Consider the following 20394-nt stretch of genomic DNA (forward strand, 5'->3'; position numbering starts at 1 on the left):
CTTCAAAACTTTTGCAAGAAACAAAATGCAAAGTCTCCGTTTGTCACCCGAACGTCCATTGAACATTACTATCAAGCGTTCGAGAGACTTAGCGGTGTTCTTCTTTGTAATTCTACGATCACTGATGCCGATTCCCGTTATTATTTTATTGCAGGTCTTCCTCAGGCTCAACGGCAATGGTTAGAAACGCAACTTAAGGATGACCAGAAGACTCGAGAGAATGCGCCGAGTATTGACGATGTACTCGACATTTTGTATACTCGATTTGACCCGAAGAGTCTCTTCTATGACCCATGGAAGGCGAATTCAGATCCCGATCCGAATCGCATTCGTTTCGACGACGAAGGTGAGCGTAAAGTTAAACCTACTACTGATACATCGAAGACAGGTACTAGAACGACTGGACAAGGCGTACCAGCCGCCTCAATAGACGATCTTGCTGCGCAAATGGAGGCTTTAAAGTTGAGCCAAGCACAGGTGTTGTCGTTCCTATCTTCTACTCCTAATAATCCCGTACCTCAAAACCCGTCTTCCAATTCTAATAGATGGCCGAATTCGAATATCTACGATACAAAGCGATGTTTTATATGCGGAAAGGAAGGACCTCAACTCGATCACAAGCTTCATCCTTCACATTGTCCAGAGACGAAAGCGTTAATATCCGAAGGTTTGGTCAAATGGGATGAATCTCAACTCAAGTACATCCTCGACAACGGTAAAGACTTACCGAAGGTTGCAAGAACTCAACACGGAGGCGTAGCCGCTTTTATTAGGGAACACCCATCTATCGCTAAGTCCGATTCTTCTCCTTCAGTCACTGACAAACAACGACAGGTTAGATTCCAACGAGACGTACCACCACACCAGTCAACGTCCCGAACTAGCACTCTTGATCTCTACATTGGCGGACGTCCCGCTTTTGATAATCCGGTTTTTGCTTCTTCGACTCTCGAACATGACGCTAATCCCGCTACCAGGTCTGGAAAGGATACGACTATTCGATACGACCCTATGGCTAGACCCGAACAACCTACATCGAAAGGAAAGGAACGCGCTGAACCGGTTAAACCTCTTCGAGGTCCTGGCATTCCTGGTCCGTCAACCGAACGTCCGCCTCCGCAACAACCGAAGCCAAAGGATAAGTCTATTGCTATACCTCCACCGACTAACCCGATAAACCGTAGAGAAGGATGGAAGGAGTCAGTACCTTCGAAATCGAAGGAACAAAAGGACATCAAGATGAACGAACCTAAAACAGATAAGCCTTCGTATCATTTTACATCCGATATTCAACAAAAAGCTGACCCAAAAGCCGTTTTTGATCATCTCATGTCGCAGATGGTCTCGCTTCCCATCGTACAGATAATCGGCAATAGTCCTGGCCTACAGAAGATGTTTTCGGAAGCTACAAAATCTCGCCGAGAATACAACGTTAAAGCAGCTGAGTATATTGATTCTCATTCGTTTGAAGCTATCTATTCGGCTGAGGATGTTGATCATGTTGACGACATGATTAATATGCGCCTCACAGAGAGAGACGAACGTAACGATAAGTACCGAGTTGAAGACTTGGTAGTTAACGTAAACGAAGTCAATCAGGCTCGACAATTAAAGGAATTTGTTGCTCGAGCTTCGTCAGCATTGATGAAAGAACCGTCGAAGAAATTCTTCGCAATGGTTACGGGAGCTTTGGATATACAGATCAATGGACAGACTTTTTCAGCTATGATTGATACCGGTTCTGAGCTTAATGTTGCTTCTGTTGACTTACCAGATCGTGCGTCGCTCGCCGTTGACTTCGAAGGTATGAATTGGAGCCTCAAAGGTATACACGGACGTCCCGAGCAACTTCAAGGAGTTGTCATTGATGTACCAATGCAACTCGGACGACACGAATTCCCTCACCACATCTTCATTTCTCATCAACGCATGGAAAAACAAGATATCATACTTGGACAACCGTTCTTGACAACTTATTGCGCTCGCATTCAATATCATCAGTCCGGTTTAGTCAATCTGATGTTGTGGAAGAATCCGGACGAAGGTAAACGAGCCACACTAATCATTAATCTTACCCAGGCCAATGATTCTCACAACAAAACCACTATCGGATGTCCTCGCCACTCGTCTCAAGCAACAAGAATTGAAGACTATAGTGACAACGATTCGGATTTCTGAAGACGGAGCCGCACAAACAGATCTTCCATGCGACTCCGGCTGTTGTAGGAAGATCAATGGAAGCGTTATTGGGAAACGCTGAGTATTCTGACTTCGATTTTCTTCTTGATGCCCCTCTTCCCTCTCAATATGATTCTTTACTCTACCATTCTATTAATGCTATGACTGATTTTTCGATTCCTGTTGATACCTACGATTCATCTCCTTGGGCTAGACGTGCGCTAATAGACTGCTTTGATTCTTATACAGGTAAAGTTATACCTCCTCCCGCCAAAAAGTACAAGACTGTGGATCGAAAACATCGCCCAGTACCGACTTATTTTCCTAATCCGGCTGCTCAAGAATTTAAACCAATACCGCCTCCGGAACCTCTCGATTTACCGATTCATCCGCCACCTTGGGAAACCTCAAACTTTGGTTCAAGAGTAACTCGGGAACGGTTGGAAATGATGTTATCGAAGATAGAATCTAACATACTCTCAAAACAGGAACTCGATCTGATAGCTTGGGTTGTACTCAAAAAGGAAGGTGCGTTTGCCTTCGAATTTCAAGAAAAAGGTTTCTTTTCTAGAGATTATTACCCTGACTACGAAATACCTACCATCGAACACACGCCATGGCAATTACCTCCAATTCCTATCCCTGTCGCTATCCGAGATGAAGTCCGCCGTGAAGTTTTGGCTCAAGAAAAAGCAGGAAGATTCGAGCCGACTACTTCAAGTTATCGTTCGCCGCTGTTTGCAGTCAAGAAGAAGAACGGTTTGCGTCTCGTCATTGATTTACAGAAGCTGAACTCCGTTACCATACAGGATGCCTCACTTCCCCCTAATGTTCACGAATTTGCCGAAGATCACCTCGGATATTCCCTCTACGGTTTATTCGATCTTTATTCTGGATTCGACGCCCGCATAGTCAATGTCAAGTTTCGCCCGCTTCAAGCTTTTACGTCGCCAGCCGGAGCCAAACAGCAATGTACTCTCGTTCAAGGCTTTACCAATTCGGTACAGGAGTTTCAAAGATGCGTTGAACATTCTCTCGCAACCGTCAGTGATATCGCTAAAAATTATCTAGATGACTGTACTCTTAAAGGTCCTCAATCGAGATATAATGACGAGTCAATTCCGGACAACTCTCGGATAAGACGGTTTGTATTTGAATATGCTACTAATCTATCCTTACTTCTAGGCGCACTCATCAACGCTGGAATTACGGCTTCGGGAACGAAAGTCGTCCTAGCCGCTTTCAAGTTGGAGATTGTTGGTTCAATCGTTTCTCTCGAAGGATGGATCATCAAGCCAAATCTAGTCAAGAAGATCATCAATTGGCGAAGACCCGAGAGCGTAACGGAAGTTCGGCAATTCCTAGGAGTTGCAGGAGTTGGCAGACGTTGGATTAAGGGATACGCCATGATCGCTAAGCCTCTTACCATTCTTCTTCATAAATCCGACGGTCTCGATGATCCTTTTCTTTTTACTGACGAAGCTGAACAGGCAATGGATATTTTAATTGAACGTATCACGAATGCACCCGTCCTTATCAAGATTGACTACGAAGCAGCTCTCAAAGTTCCCCGCCGCAATCGCAAAAACGACGAAGGTCTTATTGTGGTTGGTATTGATTCGTCGTGGAAAGGTGCTGGATGGGCGGTTTATCAGATTCGTGACGGAAAGAAGCATCCCGCCATCTACGGCTCTTGTACATTCAATGAACGCGAACAAAACTACGGGCAACCGAAGACAGAAGTCTATGGAATCTTTCGAGCCCTCAAAGAACTTCGCTATCGACTATGGGGTGTATTTTTTCGATTGGACCATGACGCTAAGTCCCTCGTTTACATGTTTCGCCAACCTGATGATGTTCCTAATGCCCCACTTCTTCGATGGATTACATGGATCAAATTATTCGATTTTGAGCTACATCATGTAACTGCCGATTCACACAAGCTCGAAGACGCTCTCTCAAGACGTCCACCTCATCCCGAAGACCAGGACAAGACAGAAACTCCAGAATCCATCGACGCTTTTATCGAGAGCTTTCTTGACGCTCATTTGACCGTTGAGCAAGATATTCTACCTGCTAAGTATCTTCTTGAATCGTTGTATCTGCGATATTCTTCCCTCTCTTCTCAATTATCTTTTTCCACTCTTCCTACGTCGACTATTTCTTCATCCCTCACCATTGAAGATATGATTCTTGAGGACATGTACTGTTCTTCTACGTTTTTGCACAAGTTTCAATCTCATACTCGCCTTATGAGCTACGTTCCTTTCCGGACTTCAAAATTCGTACTTCTTCTTATGCAGTTACTGATCAATTTCTTCTAGGTAATGAACAAGTCGATTTTGAGTTCTACGTCTACGAACATTACGTCGAGAACTTACCTACACTTACTACTCACGTTGGTCACAAGTACGGAACAGTTGATCAAGATGGCGCTGTATTCTGGAGAGAAATACGCCAATTTCTTCTTAACGGCACTATACCCGAAAGGTGCGTTTCCGCTAAGTCTCGTTTGAAATTTCAGAAGACTGCTCGTAGGTTTTTCCTTCATGACAATCGATTATGGCACAACAAGAAGACAAGAAACTCGGATCGACCTCCTCGATTAGTTGTTGAAGAACCCAAGCGTCGCGACGAGCTTATAGCTGAAGCCCACAATCATGTTGGTCACAAAGGTAGGGATGCTACTTTTAAACTTCTTACTGAACGTTTTTATTGGCCGAATATGTTCGATTCTGTCTCGTATTTCGTTCGTTCCTGTATCGAGTGCCAACGCCTCATCCGGGACCTCCCTCTCATTCCTTACAACGTCTCTTGGCAAGCCCCGCTCCTTCGACACTTCAATCTCGACTGTATACACATGCCTGCAGGCAAGGGCGGCATGAATTACATTGTACAAGCTATCGAACCGACGATTTTATGGTACGAAGCCCGAGCACTCAAAGAACTCAAGGCAAAAGCAGTCGCAAGGTTCATTTATGAAGATATCATATGCCGGTTCGGTTGCGTTCCTCAATTCACAATAGACGGGGGGAGCGAGTTTAAAGGTGAAGTCGAACAGTTACTACGATCTCAATACAATTGTACTGTCATAGTGTCTACAGCGTACCATCCGGAAGGAAATGCTCCGATCGAACGAGCCCATCAGCCCCTTCTCGAAGCGATCTTCAAGTGTTCTGGTGATGCAAAAGGACTTTGGCCTACGTTCCTCTCTGCCGCCTTATTCGCATCTCGAGTAACCGTATCAAGAGCTACCGGGTACTCGCCGTACTATCTCCTATACGGTATTCATCCAGTATTTTCATTCGACATGGCTGAATCTACGTGGCAAACACTGGATTGGGATCGCATCCGTACTCACGAAGACCTATTAGCCATTCGGATCTTGCAGTTGAAGAGAAGAAGTCCGAGCTGGGAAGAAGCGAATCGAGAAATCGTACGTACCAGACAGAAATCAATTGACCTCATGCATAGAACGCGCGGATCCATCTTCGACTTCCACGACTACCAGCCGGGAATGTACGTATGGTTGAGGGAATCACATCTCGACGGACTTAAGGGAGCAAAAGGCAAATGGACGTACGCAGGTCCATATATTATTCACGAAAAGAAAGATACTGGAGCTTTTGTTTTACGAGAGCTGAGTGGTGCCATTTTAAAAGGACATGTACATCCTCAGCGGCTACGACTTTTTTTCTTTAGACCCGAGAATCAGACACTGAGGACCGCTCTTCCCGGACCTCATCAAGTGCTACCGATTTACGCCAATATCGAGCAATTCTCGAATTCCGTTGCAATTTCCATGCTTCGCGAAGCTAGCCTCGTTGCCCCGACTTCTTTCCCTCTCTATTCCCTCTGTTCTTTCCCCTGAACGCAACGTCATTTTATTCACTGTTAACTTTACCTTTTAAGCTTTCGATTGACTTCTTGATGAACGTTTCTTTCCCCTTTTTATTATCATGACTCCCTCAGTCCCTTGTTATCTTTGCAACTTTCGCATTCCCCATGCTTTTACCACCTGTCCGGCTAGACCGTCACCTAGGGTCTCCCTTCCGACTGATTCATTTGGCCTTCCTCCTCTTTGCGATTATTCCTTCTTATCTCGAAACTTAGCATCTTTGATGCGACCCGAATATTCTTCTCTCGACCAATTCGCCGTTCACTTTCCGATTCCCGGTCCTTTCGAATTGAAACCAATTTATTCCGTTAAATTTCTCGGACTCAATCATTTTACTTATGATGCCGATTGCTGTCCGCTCAATGAATTTGCTGACGGTCTTTCTTATACAGAACAAAACCTCATATCTTGGTGCGAGAGCGGGAGCTATCCAGATTTCGTTGGATTTCCTTATCATGGCGACGCTAAGCTTCCTTTTTCTTTTCCGTATAATTATCGTGATCTACAGGCTAAATCAAACCTTTTCGATACAGATTCTCCTTTCCTTCCAGTAACGAAAACCATTTATCGCCGTGACTGTTATCTTACATGGTCCGAAATTGTCGACTACATCCGAATCAAGTCCATCCCTCTCCGTTACGTCTATTACCAAACTCCTACTATGAACAAAGCCTCTTTCACCTCTCTATGTTCCGAATTTGACATCCTCGAGGACTGTCTTTTCCACTTACCGTCCGGAATCGAAGTTTGCCGTTATGGCGCAGCTGCTATGTTCAAAGACGCTGCTGAAGTCATTTATAACGAACCCGATATGCGAGACCGTTGGAGGAATCTTGAACCGAAAGAGTTGTGGGATCTGGTAGAGAAGCAGACTAACAAGTGGTTCGCTGATGGGATTGTACTCGCCGAGTATTACCTGCGTTTTCCACCACGCTCGTTGACTGAGGAGATGGAATTGATAGCCACTCTCGGAGAGTCCGAGGACGAACTCTAAAATTTGCGCCACTGTGGTAGTGATCCCTGGCCTCCTCGTGGATTCCGCTTAACGATGAGTCTCTGCTTTGATCCTAATTTCTTGACAATTCTCTTTATCTTGATCTTCCTAACTAAAAGAAGTCGTACTTATCTTTATTTCGAACGCAGATACAATTTTCTTACGGCGTGTTCACGCTTACTGTCGTACCTTTCAAATTCTTAAATATGGTGAGATTCTCTTCGTTCGTTTTCCTTTTCCTTCATCCTCTTTCCGTCCGCTCCTGCGAGTCCTAGCCCAACTTGTGGTTAAATAGCCAAGCGCCGCGTTGAGAACTAGCCCACCTCAAAGCGTAGTCTAAGTCAGCGTTGACGAGGATTGATAGGGATTGGATTTCGATTGATTAGATTCTCGCTATCTATTATCTTATCACGGAAAGAAGTAGATTAGCCATATAAGTTTTTTTTATTACTCTTCTTTTATTCACACGCACGGCTTTAGTACGATACATAAAATCTGTCAACGTTGTACCGAAAAATTCAATTCCTTTCTTCCCCTCCTACTCTGAGCCCCACTGAGCTGAGCGATATTTTCGAGCCTTCTCCTCCCGAGCCTTCTCCAACAATTCCGAGCTGATTCGCATTTTCGAGCCTCCTCATTTTCCATCAACAGACTGCATCTCCGAAATCTCCTTACATCAATTGACTTCTGCGGCGTCGCTCTTCGTTTACTTCTTCTTACCTACAAACGGGACTTCTTCTCTACGCTACCGATACCCGTCAGACTTCCGACCAATAGCCTCGCATTCATTTTTACAAGCAGTCTGCTTTATCCTGCCGCACCGCACTGCAGCATCATGATCATGATTTCTGGTATCTGCGTGTCCATCGTCGGCGCGGAATGACGATACCCACCGCCAGCAAGATTGAAGTAAATCCACCGGCCCCCCGCATCATTGAAACTTGAAGCCGAGTTTGGGGTTTACCCCGCATCGAAGTGTGATAACATCAAAGTTCGGACGCTCAGGAAGCCAATTGAGTTCCCGTCGTGGAATTGCCCCCGGTGTATATCTTAATCGCCTGGAATAGTACAAAGTTCTCTCAGGCTTCCGAAGAAGATTCCTTACCAGGAGGGGACTTATTCAATGTAAAGATCGAATTTTTGTGCTGTTTTGTCATCGAATCTCGACCGAAAAGTTGAGACCGGTCGACGGGTTCGGAAATTGAATCATGAATCTAGTCCATTGATGATTACTATTGGCGATGACTACCCTCCGACTTCGCCGCTTCTAGCTGTGATACAAGGTTCAGTAGGATCAAAGTCAGCGCTGGCGTTATTGGTATCAATCTCCACACACCCCGCCCGAAGCTCAATTATAGATCCACTGAGGAAAATCCGAATCGCCGAACGTGGGGTGCAGTGTAAAGTTGTCTTGAATTCCAGTTGGTGTCCGGCGTACCCGTACGCACGACCAGTGGCACAGATAGATTTGATTGCAGCCCGGCCATATTCGGAGGGGCGGTCCAATATTGACTATGTTGTCATGTCCGGTATCGTTCTACCATGAACTCGTGTGGAAGACTAGTTCAAAGCGAACATTCCTACGATATCGGGAGGCTTGAGAATTGTCGGGAATTTTGCTTATGATTGAGTCGAGTTTGATTATGCCCGTGCGTGTAGGTTGAAGCTTGAGCACGCCTCGCCCATGTGGCCGTCAGAGCTGGAAAAAAAATTATATCGGAGCTCCCACCTTGTGCGGATTTGGAGACATTCTACCCTTGAGAACCGGAGCCTTTCGAGCAATTTAACTCGACTTTTGGTTACTCCAATGTTTAAAGCTTGACCCACGCGGCGGCCGTCCCCTTTCTATGTAGACATTTTCTTGAATAGGGCAGAGCTGCCCGGGACCAAAGGTGTGTGGCCAAGCTGTCACGTTTCTGGTCCCTCCGGCGGGTCTTGTATTAAACGCTCCGATTTGATGGTCCACACCTCAGCGTCCCCCAGTCTCGGTTGATCTTAATGAAACAACTGGGCTGCTACATGATCATTGATCGCCAGCAGCTGTCTCCAAGTATCCGCTGGCCACCATCGGTCGCAGATATCGGTATCAAGTTTCAGGGTCACAACGACAATCACTGTGCCAGTCCTTGGATAGTTTTTGAATTGGAGACCTATTCTGGCGTATGCTATGACGTGTGCAGAAATTAGATGCGGGGAAGGTACCTGGGCACCCCCCCCTCCAACACACCCACCATTTCGGAATACCACTCAAACCATCCTTCCGAATTTCTGAGAATCCGGGGACCGGATGACATTCACGAATCGTGGTATATCGAGTGAACGAATAGCTGTTCTCCAATGAGTGATGGTTATTTTGAGAGGGGCTCGGAAATCGCCGGTTCCAAGTCGCAGGATCGTGAGACATTCGTTCCGGCGATTTTGAGGTTACAGTTCCTTGTTGACTACGCGTCAGTCCATCATCGAAAGGTTTTGGCTTCCCATCATCTACTTGTTTACAGGCAGGCAGCAGTGGGACCTTGGGACCTTGGTGCCACCTGAAGATCAGTGTGAGCGGAAAGCCGCGTGGTGGGCATCAAATATCGCGCGTCTCCTTGTTGGCAGATGGCAAGTTGAGCGTTGAGGCTCTGCAATCCGCCACAAGAGGTACAGAACGCGGGAACTTGGGCGTTTTTTCATTTGCACTGTCGGTTGAGTGTGGATAGCGGGAGCGAGTGACTTTATGCACCGACTAGGAACAGTCACGCACCGAAATGACAGACAGAGTGATGGTGAAGAGCCCTGGTGCCCAATTGGAATTTTGTCAATAACGGACTGGACGGCCTCACCGGTTACTTGGATAATGAAAAATGCCCGTGTCTTCTACCGTAGAACGGCTATAAGAAGTGCGGAGGGATCGGCAGAGAGGCAGATAGCAGAAAGTGGACCACCGGTTTTCCGCCAACCAAGGAGCAACGCTGAGGGTGTGTCAGCCGACCAAGGATACCTCCATCTATGGTGTACCTCCCTCCCGCCATCACGCAATCGGCCGTCAGTGCCCATGTTATTATAATAGATAGACGCTGGCGGGGAGCAACCGCAAGTGTGAGTAGGGATGACAGCGGTTTCCTGAAACTTGGACGATGCAAGTTGTCAAAGCCTTCGCCGCACGAGAATCTAACTTTGACTATCAGCGACTTCGACGCGAGGTCACCCAAAGTAAGTAGCCGAACTCGGAGATAAGTACTCCAGTCTGGGGAACATTAAGAAGACTTTCGATGCGGAGAGTGGGAAACAAACCTACAGTACGGCAGTGCGCAAAAAAATGTTGAAACCGAACATGTCTTTTGAGACGCATGAACTGATTCTGAAACCTGGAATCATATGTAAGGTCCCCTTCATCGTAGTACCTGCATCTCAAAAGCGATTCATCAGTCAAGGAAATCCACTCGGCCATATACAAGTGGGCGGTACTTGGAAGACAGTTGTCAATGACAGACGGCGCCGAAAGTCAAACGTGCGATGGATCGATTAGCGGAGAAAGGCAGCAGGAATCCCTGTCCCTTGCTCCTGAAAGCCTGACTACTGACGGTGCGAGACCGCTCGAGGCCAAAAGAGGTACATGGAGGCTTGCCAGCGGTCATCAAATTATGCACCGGCGTCACTTGCGTAAATTGTGTCCATCCAGCCACGCCTGTGAGCAGGCTCAGATTTGCATAACTTGTGTCGATACGAAAGTGATGAAACCTACGGTATCTTAGTATGAATGATTTACAGATAGAAGGCACCGTACCGAGCTGCGACAATAAAATTCCAAACAATTGAGATAACGGAGTCTGGACGGGGTAACCATGGCGGATAGATGGGAGAAACTGGACCACCAGCTTATCAAGACTCCGAGCAATGCTAATCGAGCCCGAACGGTAATTGGCAAGTGCAAGGTGGTGATGACTACACGGGTGAAAAGCTCGGAGGCCCTCGTGGAAAATAAGTAAAGCGATATGCTCGGTAATGTGATTCCTTCATGGACAAGCTGAAAGGAAGGCGTGGTTTATTTCGGAGAGAGGTGATTAGAGGGATACCTGTTTGTATTCAAAAAAAGTACTCCTTCATCAAAGTGGCCGGTACTGATAAAACCCAAGACTTGAAGGAAACCAAAAAATGCACAAGGATTTCCTCCATTGTACTTGTGCTCAGTCGGCGATGCAAGGCCAGTGCCTATAAGTTGAATCTCAGCCTTCCCTTGAGCGGAAGGTGACACGTGAATAACAGGATCAAGAAAGAAATGATAATCGTGATTGGCCCATATCGTATCGACGTGAGGATTGCAAGACCTGCGTAGCACAGACGTCAGTCTTAATTTTTTGGATGTATTAAGGACTCAAGCTGCAGAAGTAAAGTTCCCCTTCAACAGGTTCACTGAGAACGAGCCAAACCACGACAAGCCTACCGCTGGCTACGTTCGACCTTGGCCACACACAAACGAATATGATTTAAATGGGTGCCACGCTCTTGTCCCAAAGTCATGCTCTGCTCACCATCCTTGGTGTCAAACTCCCGGGATAATGGAGCCAATAATCAACAGCCTTGTGAGCAAGATATCATTAGTTCGGTGTTCTATTCTGTGGAATAATAAGGCATAACGCACCCATCACCTCCGCCGGTCACTAAAGAGACAGGAAACGGAGTCCAGTACGATCTCCATCTGAAGTCCGGTAGAGCTGTCACTCATCCGGTGAACTGTCGTAGTATGAAAGACCCCCCTCATACCATGGAAATCATTGGTTACTGACCGGTGGTATTCTGGAAGCCCGAAGAAAGATCCGTCGGATGAAACTCCATATTGAACTCGAACGAAACGTGAAATTGGAGTCACTGGTGGATCATTCATCTGAGGAATACTAGTTATTGCGTTATCCGAGTTCCTAATGAATGGAACGCGTTGGAGTCTTTTGTAACGCCAGTTGGACGGACTATTTTCATGCTAGAAGAGACGTATAGGAAGAGGCGGGAAGGGCCGCCACTGGAAGAGTAAAAACTTGGGAGCCAAAGACAGGCAAGCACCCCAAACCGGGCCGACAGCCGCGTTTTGACAGCCACGCTTCTGGTTGGAAAACATAACCGTTTTTTGCGCCTCGAGAAAGATACAGAACAGCAGAGCTGGAATGCGTCGGTAAGTGGTCTCAATTTTGAGGGAAAAAACTGAGAACTGGGCTGCTTATTTCCGACGATACAGGCTGGGCGCTGAACAGAACCCCAAAGACCTCCAAGGAAGAAGCTTTGGCAGGGCAAGATCGACTTCTCGATTCCGTGGTTTATCCTGAGTCAACTCATTTTGTAACTCGTGTATTGAACTGACGCACTAGACTCAAATAGTAGTCTCGATGAGCGACCTCAATCAGATATCCCACATGATTACCACGTCGTGACCAAAGCTTCGCAAAAACGGCGTGCAAACACTAACCTGGTATAGCGCTGAGGAACTGAAAAGATTGCTACTAGTGTACGAATAATGACAGTAGGGGGAATGCCGGAGAACTGGGTGCTTTCCGCCACAGAGTTTTAGCATGACCGGACAATAGGGTATGGTACATCGGGATGAGGTGAGTGGTTAATATTTAATCGTCACGGTTCGTTCACCAGATATTAACCTCCAGTTTCAGTTTTCGATCTTTTGAAGTAACGAGTGGACACCGGCACGGTCGGTCGTTCCTGATATCGCAAACAATCTCCATCCTTTCATGCAAGTTCCTTTGTGATGCTGTCAAGTCGCATACAAAACATGAGGTGAAGTGGAATATTACATGCGATCGCTAGGTTTCTAAGTCGCGAATATCCAAAGAGTGGCCAACGATGGCATAAGGCCAGGAGTTCTTCGTGTTTCTTAAACGACGGCCGGATTGATAGAATCATTCGGTCTGTTTAGTGGAAGAATGAACGATCACTCATACATGACTTACCGAGAGTCACAGTGGTCTCGAAACTGTAGTAGACAGGTAAGAAGATGAGGAACCCGGGCCGTACGTCGTTTAGTGCCTTCTATCGCTACGCATACTTTCATCCTGTTTTCGATATCAGTTATCAAAACTTCGACGTTCTATGCCCCTCCTTGTCCTTCATTTTTTACTCACTCTTCAAACAAGTTCAACCATCCATTCTATCACATCGAAACCGCTCGCCAAGTTTACAGAATACCCAGTGAGAGCACCCCCCTTGCTCCATCCCGATTCGTTGCGGTAGCCGTATGGTCACAGCTTTTGGGCACTGACCGTCGGCGTTCCTGTTTACTCTTCCACCGACAGGGAACAAAGCGCTTCGCTTGCGCCAATGATGTGTTCCTCTTGCTTGTGTGTCTATTCACCTGGTTTTGAAGCATAACTACTAGGCTCAACCGATCGGATGAAATAGCAATGGAGCAAACTGCATTCTGGACATGCATTGTTTATTTCTGCTCTAGGGGCTTATCTTCGACTGCCGCTTGGTTTGCTGCAGAGTGCACCGATAGTTTCTATCGTGTGAATCGTATGCACGCATATCACAATCCGTTCGTCAATACTGCAGATCGCCGGTATTATGCTGAAGCTGCTTGCTTTTCATTGCAAGTGATGGCCCTCGAAGAATCTGCAAGTGCGAGGTTGGGTTTGACTTAATAGTCTGTCTGATCATTATTGGAGGAGGAAGACCGCGCCGATAGGTTTGCATTTTCGACCTGCACTCCCGGTAATTCAATACCCATCCCTTACTTTCACCAATTACACCCCGCGGTGGAATCTGTCAGAGTCGAACTGTGCGGTCTCGATTTGACCGTATTGTCTCTCCCGTTCATACCGTCGTACTCAGGATTCTGGTGTTCATCAGTGTTGTATTATAAAAGGGCAGCTGAATCTCTTACGACGATGATACGTTATTGACTCTCCATACCTAGCAGGCTCCCCTCAGTGGCGACTTACAAATTCCATACGTATCTCTAGTCTAGTCTAGCACATTATAGAAGCGTTGCATTGGCAGAGGAACACCAACGAGCCTCAAGGACGTGGAAGATCTAGCTCGATTCATTATGTGTATTTCTCTTCGTCCATGTCGTCCAAGAGCCAGTGTGTTGCAATCTCAGCCCGTTCCTCCGCCGATGTGGCCGCGGCTAACGTATCCTCCTTCAACTGCTTGCTGCGTGCCATGGCCTCCTCGTAGTGCTCGGTGGGCACCCAGCCCTCCGGCCCAAAGGCGATCATGTTCCGGCACGTCTCCAGAGTCTCATCCGCTTCTCGCTGTACTTTATCCAGTTTCATCGTCTCGTGTACGTCCTCAGCGTCAAATACGAGTGGACACGGCACACCTCCCCCCGTAAGCGTCTCCTAGTTCTCTGTTGCCTCTATTAGCGCAACCTTCAGCGCGAGAGTCTCGCCCTCCCACGGGTCACTGGCCGTGGTGGAAGAGGCGGCGGCGAGGCGTTCGGGTATACCGGCAAGGAGAAATGGGGGCAGGATCGAGGCGTGTTGCCAGTCGAACAGGCTGATGACTTGCCAATCAGAGTTGGGCGACCTCGAAACAACGATATTGTTCTGCTGGAGGTCGGGATGGCGGATGCTGAAATGACTAAGGGCTGGGTCTCTGGGGACAACTGACGACGCGATGAGGAGATAGCGGTTCAGGTTCTCGATGTGTTCCGACGACGATTGCTCCTGGTAACGGTAACCTTCCCTCCTCACACGCTGGAACGGCAACAACGGTTGACCAAACTGCTTCAGATAAGCCAGTTCCTTGTGGGCTGCTCTTACGAGCGCTGTTTCGGCCCTTTCATCTATAGTTATCAGTTGGTTCAAGGGCATGATAAAAAAAGCAGAGAGCGGCCTACATGGTCCCCGGTCTACGTCAAGCTGTGATCTCCTGCCATACCACAGAGGTAGTCTTACATCTGGACCGACACGGAAACGTTCGTCCTCTAGTGGGATGCCCGGCCCCCCAGCCACCTTCTCCAGGTCTTGTGCATAGTACAGACTTCCACCAGCTGGGAAAGAAATTGACATCATCTTCGACTCGAGTTGAGCAAGTTGGCGCAAGACTGACATGATTTCCCGATCCCCGAGGTCAAGCCATACTTCGCTTAACTTGGTTCCTCGCACAAACTCCATGAAGATGTACTCGGTTTCTGCAGCATTGTCTGGTGCAGGTGAGTATCCGTATACCTTGGGAATAGGCAGCCCCGAGGAACAGAGTAAGGCCATAGTCGCCACTTCACTCGCAACAGCGTAGTACTTGGGAACTGTAGCCGGATACGGGATACGCGCTACCATTTGGAAGTCGCCCCGCATACTAATCAGGAAGGTACGGTTAAATCCGCCCTCGGCGAGCTTTGCCAAGTCGACGATATCGTCAGGACTCCGATTAACAGATTGCGCTGCAAGTCGACGTAGCCCATCGACGTTGAAAATAAGTCTGCGTTCTTGGCGGAGAGCGTCGTTGATGCTGAATATGTTAGAGTGTGATTGGACGTATACACCATAGAACATGTATGAGACTTACATCCACCTCCCTGACGTGTAGTCAAAAAGATCGTTAGGAGAATGCTCCATGGTTGAGAACGTGCAACGTGGCGGCATGGAGCTTGGGAAGAAAAAGGATAGTGAACGCAGTGAGGAGAGAGGACGACGCAGAGATGGCGAGACTTCTAGCAAGTCGAAGACGAGCCTCGTACTCCCAAGGCAGGGCATTTCGCGAACGCGGTGTGATGATCGGCGAAGCAAGGGCGGCTTGATATATGATATTCCAACTCAGACTTCCGTTCCGAAATGAGAATCCGACGTTATCGATACGAGGCGACTCGGCGAGCCTCATGTATCGCGACTATAAGCGGAGTTTAAATCTTGTTGACCCTGCCGAGTGTGAAACGCGTCAAGTTCGCGCCTCAAAAGGGAATCGGGACGAGCAGCAGCACTATCACTTTCGATCATTACGAGGGAAGGCAGGATTCCGCGTTTCGAACCCTTCAAAATACAAAGGAACATTGCAAATCCTTCTTCCTCCACGACTATCATGCCCCTCATCCCTCGAGATGTCCAGGAATTCCTAAATGGCTATCCGGATGGCACTGACGATAGGACTCTCACCGCTAACCTCGAGTTCTACATGAATGAACGACGATGCCGTCCTGACTATCTTCGAATTGACGAATTACACGACCAGTGCGTTCGTTATCTTTATAGCGTTTTTACACGGGTGATTGAAGGTATCTATTTGACCAGATGGTGGGAAAATTACGACGTTTTGGAGTACAATCATGGTTTCATCCAGTGGCTGTTGGTTTCTCTTTTGGTCGATGCGATGGATGACGCCCTCATTCTTCCTCAGCTTTCCAATCCGAGAACATGGCATGAATTTCCAGTCACAGCCGTTACAGCTGCACGAAATAGAGTCCATGAAAGCTAATCCAGCTGTTGTCAATCGCATAAAGAAATCTTATGCACTGATGCTAGACTTCTACGGCATGAAGCTTGTATCTGAAGAAACCGGTTGTATCTCTCGATCGACGACGTTCAAGGCACGATATGAGAACTTGGTTCGTGAGTGTGTTTCACTTGACTCTCTGCCGTGATCTAAGCTTCGTCCAGGATCTTCACATAACAACCTCAGGATATCTCGAATCTTGAAATGCCTATCTGAGTTTGGGCTCGAACACTTCAATGCAGGTTTCCTGCTGCATGTTCTCAATGAGCAAAGTGAACATCGCATGCTGGATGCCGGTGCTATTCGGAATAGCATGGATAGGTGGTGGGCAAATTGTATCAGAGACGATGCTGAACGAAACTGGATCGCTGAAGTCACACGGAAAGTACGCGCAGGAGGCCAGTTTGTCTTTACACGAGAGATGTATGAACAGGCTCTGGAAAGACGGCAAAGTGAGGGTAAATTCTCCTGGAGTAATATTAAGTCCTAGTCGCCCTGTTTTGTTTGTAGATCAAGGTCAATATCGACCTAAGATAGTAGGCAAATAGAACACCTCTTCCGAACTTTTCCGTTCCTCTGCCAGCTTCTCCAGAGCGGTCAACAACTTTCTTTGTTGCTCCTTCTCATAAAGGGGACTGATGAAACCTAAAAGCGCATCTAGAGTGGCGAACCTTTGCGATCTGGCATCTGACTCGACCTGAGAGGCGTCCCGCTTCTGGTTGAGGTTCAAATAGCCTCGAAGGTGTGTTGAGATACGAGTACCTCTGCGTATCCACGTTCCGTCAAATTAATCTTAATAACTCGTTCTTCGAGAAGAGTTACTGATGCTTCTGCCTGCGAATCGGTGAAATTGAGGATAGAAAACGATTTTAAGGCGTTGTCTTGCTCTTTGAGCGCAGTTTGAAGCTCATCGACGTAAAACGAATCGTTGGCATTGGCCATGCTATGTGTTAGAGGTATCAATCTTCTTGAGTTGTATCACGACGAGATTTACAACCTACCAATTGGATTGTGGAAGAAAGAACCCGAAAGCGCCGAGAATTGTATAGGTTGGGTCCAAAACACGGGTCGTCGTTTTCGAATGCGGTGTATGCGGTATCCCTAAATCTTATATTCGGCTAGTCAAAGGCAACAGGGAGATCGCTCTCGTTCTTGAAGTTCTGAAGTTCGGGTCGCGATACAAGAAGAGGGAAGACAGTGGGAAATTGATCGTGAGCTGCCCGGCGCGTCAAAGTTGGACAGCTTGGTTATTACTCTCAACATCCAGCGACTGCAACAGACCTCACGTTTTCATACCAGGAGCGACCGATATCTCAAGACCATACTGACCGGTGGTCGGTAGACTCCGCACATCATGGATGTCGTTAAAGCAGTTGAAACCTACGTGACAAGGCTGGTAGCCGAACCTTCCTGTATGAAAGTACTTCTATTGGATGCACATACGGTACGCCAGATCACTCCTTTGCTTTAGAACCAACATCCAAGTGAAACACCATCCTGTTTAGACACCCATAGTATCACTTGCATCTACTCAGTCAACACTACTATCCCATCAAGTTTATCTTACAGACCGAATAGACAATGCAAAACGTGACCGCATGCCTCATATGAAGTGTGTTTGTTTTCTGCACATCGGCCCAGCTAGTTTGGAAGCTCTAGAAGCAGAACTCAGAGAGCCCAAATACGGGGAATACTACCTGTGTCAGTCAGTGATTCGCTAGCTCTCCTGGGCCGTTCCCTCAAGTATTTCTTACACAGTCTATTGCAGACTTCAGTAACATTCTGTCGAAAACGATGATCGAGCGTTTAGCTGAAGCAGACGAATATGAAGCAGTGCGAGAGGTCCAGGTGAGCAATGGCTATCTGGGTATGTTAGAGCCACGATAGCTCAGACGTTGGGGGAAGGAACATTTTGCAGATTATGCACCTCTATTACCGTGCTTATTCTCCTTAAACCACATGCCGACCGTGTCGAAACCATTATACGGATCATCGCCCTCGACTTGGGACTCAGATGCTTTGGAACGCTCTGTTGAGGGCATCACCGCCGTCTTATTGAGCTTGAAGAAGAAACCGGTGATTCGCTACGAGAAAATGAGCGCTATGGCGAAGAAGTTAGCTGGAGAAGTCCAGGTCTGTCCCCTCGCGCTGAAATGAGTCGTTTTATCCCAACTAATTTCCCCTGACAGCACCGTATACAAACCGAAACAACGCTATTCGACTTCCGCCCAACTCAGGTTCCACCTCTGTTACTCATACTAGATAGGAGAAATGACCCTGCCACACCGCTACTCACGCAGTGGACGTATCAGGCTATGGTGCACGAGTTACTGGGTATCCAGAACGGGCGTGTCAACCTAGGTCTTGTCCCTGACATAAGTCCGGAATTATCTGTTCGCCTTTACAGTACATCCTACGAATCTGGCTGATTCAATTTATAGGAAATTACATTGACGACAAGCACCGATAGTTTTTTTCAAGCTCATCACCTCGCCACATTCGGTGACTTAGGGACTTCGTTGAAAAATTATGTTCAATCTTACCAATCTCGATCTTTGGCCCATTCACCTGCCGCAATCAACTCGATTTCTGACATGAAGCGATTTGTTGAAGAGTATCCTGAATTTAGAAAATTAGGTGGAAATGTGAGCAAACATGTTGCACTCGTCGGGGAGTTGAGTCGTTTGGTCGGGAGAGATAAACTACTTGAGGTCGGAGAAGTAGAACAGGGATTAGCAACGAGTGCTGGTGCTGACTTCAAGGTATGTTTTCTTTCGTGGCTGGAAGCCAGAATTTAATGGTCGTAATTCTTCAGGAAGTTGAGGATCTCATCAAGGACGACTCTGTCACTGTCAGCCATAAACTACGTTTGGTCATCCTTTATGCTTTGCGTTATCAAAAGACTCAAACGAATAACATTGCTACGCTGATCAATCTCATGCTGGCGCATGGAGTGACCCGTGAAGATGCGCAAGTGCGTAGTTCTGAGACGTTTCCCTGATACGTGCGCTCACATTCCTTCAGCTAGTTTATGTTTTTTTAAATATCGCAGGATCGGATCAACGTCAAGATGACCTATTTTCTACGGAGTCACTTCTCGCTAAAGGCCGTTCTGCTCTGAAAGGCTTGAAGGTGGGTTCTACATTTTTCGATGAGTAGTATCCCGTCAGACTTAACCACATTTCAGGGGGTCGAAAATGTCTATACTCAACATACGCCTCACCTTTCCCAAACATTAGAAAGTCTTTTAAAGGGCCGACTGAAAGAAACGAGTTACCCTTTTGTCGAAAGTCCCGGACCGAACGCTAGTTTACAAAGGTTTTTTGTGATTTCCTCTAGGTCTCGAGAGGGTATTGACCAAATCCCCTCAGACCTCAGGACGTAATAATATTCATGATAGGAGGAACAACTTATGAGGAGGCTAGAACCGTATCACTTCTCAACCAGCAGACGGGTTCTTCAAGCGGAACATCCACTCCGACTGCAGCAGGTACACGGGTACTTCTAGGTGGAACTTGCGTCCACAATTCGTCGTCGTGCGTTGTTTTTTATTTACATACCTATCGTAAATTCACTCTCATCCTGTTCCAGATACCTGGAAATGGTTCGCGACGCCGCAACGAAGTTCCCGTCCTCAGTCCACCAACCTCCCCCGGAGTCGTCTTCAAATGCTCCAATTCTGAATCTCAATCTAGGAGGTGTGAACGTGAGTCTTGGAGGGGCAAGCACTGGTGTTTATCGCACCAGCAGCGATGCTGTTGGTGTTCAGGCAGATGGTATCCGGGACGGTGTGATGAATCTGATAGGAAAAGTCAAACAAGGAGTGGACCGTATAGGAATACAGTAACCAGAATTTTGAATGGTTAAGAGACACACTTCTTTTTTAAGTCCTTTTTTAAGTCTGAGA

The 20394-nt window shown here is 47.1% G+C and overlaps 6 protein-coding genes across 6 annotated transcripts; 3 read left to right on the forward strand and 3 right to left on the reverse strand.

Moving 5' to 3' along the window:
- Positions 1-13050: 13050 nt before the first annotated feature.
- On the forward strand, positions 13051-13565 carry E1B28_012316 (uncharacterized protein; the record flags this gene model as incomplete). The annotated part of the gene is made up of 4 exons (XM_043157410.1): positions 13051-13066; positions 13125-13288; positions 13349-13393; positions 13455-13565. The coding sequence occupies 4 exons, from the start codon at positions 13051-13053 to the stop codon at positions 13563-13565; spliced, it is 336 nt and encodes a 111-aa protein (XP_043004777.1).
- Positions 13566-14101: 536 nt separating this feature from the next.
- E1B28_012317 (uncharacterized protein) lies at positions 14102-14332 on the reverse strand (the record flags this gene model as incomplete). The annotated part of the gene is made up of 1 exon (XM_043157411.1): positions 14102-14332. The coding sequence occupies one exon, from the start codon at positions 14330-14332 to the stop codon at positions 14102-14104; it is 231 nt and encodes a 76-aa protein (XP_043004778.1).
- A 66-nt stretch (positions 14333-14398) lies between these two features.
- On the reverse strand, positions 14399-15754 carry E1B28_012318 (uncharacterized protein; the record flags this gene model as incomplete). Its single annotated transcript, XM_043157412.1, has 3 exons — positions 14399-14844; positions 14899-15509; positions 15567-15754. 3 exons carry the CDS (start codon positions 15752-15754, stop codon positions 14399-14401), a joined length of 1245 nt encoding a protein of 414 aa, XP_043004779.1.
- A 322-nt stretch (positions 15755-16076) lies between these two features.
- Positions 16077-16977, forward strand: E1B28_012319 (uncharacterized protein; the record flags this gene model as incomplete). Its single annotated transcript, XM_043157413.1, has 4 exons — positions 16077-16225; positions 16286-16339; positions 16392-16603; positions 16652-16977. The coding sequence occupies 4 exons, from the start codon at positions 16077-16079 to the stop codon at positions 16975-16977; spliced, it is 741 nt and encodes a 246-aa protein (XP_043004780.1).
- Positions 16978-17004: 27 nt separating this feature from the next.
- Positions 17005-17429, reverse strand: E1B28_012320 (uncharacterized protein; the record flags this gene model as incomplete). The annotated part of the gene is made up of 2 exons (XM_043157414.1): positions 17005-17184; positions 17250-17429. 2 exons carry the CDS (start codon positions 17427-17429, stop codon positions 17005-17007), a joined length of 360 nt encoding a protein of 119 aa, XP_043004781.1.
- A 412-nt stretch (positions 17430-17841) lies between these two features.
- Positions 17842-20334, forward strand: E1B28_012321 (uncharacterized protein; the record flags this gene model as incomplete). Its single annotated transcript, XM_043157415.1, has 11 exons — positions 17842-17931; positions 17993-18188; positions 18256-18335; positions 18393-18620; positions 18677-18880; positions 18929-19249; positions 19303-19461; positions 19512-19619; positions 19675-19805; positions 19859-20023; positions 20079-20334. The coding sequence occupies 11 exons, from the start codon at positions 17842-17844 to the stop codon at positions 20332-20334; spliced, it is 1938 nt and encodes a 645-aa protein (XP_043004782.1).
- Positions 20335-20394: the final 60 nt, after the last annotated feature.

Source organism: Marasmius oreades, chromosome 8 (assembly GCF_018924745.1).
Source record: "Marasmius oreades isolate 03SP1 chromosome 8, whole genome shotgun sequence".
NCBI classification, from domain to species: domain Eukaryota; kingdom Fungi; phylum Basidiomycota; class Agaricomycetes; order Agaricales; family Marasmiaceae; genus Marasmius; species Marasmius oreades.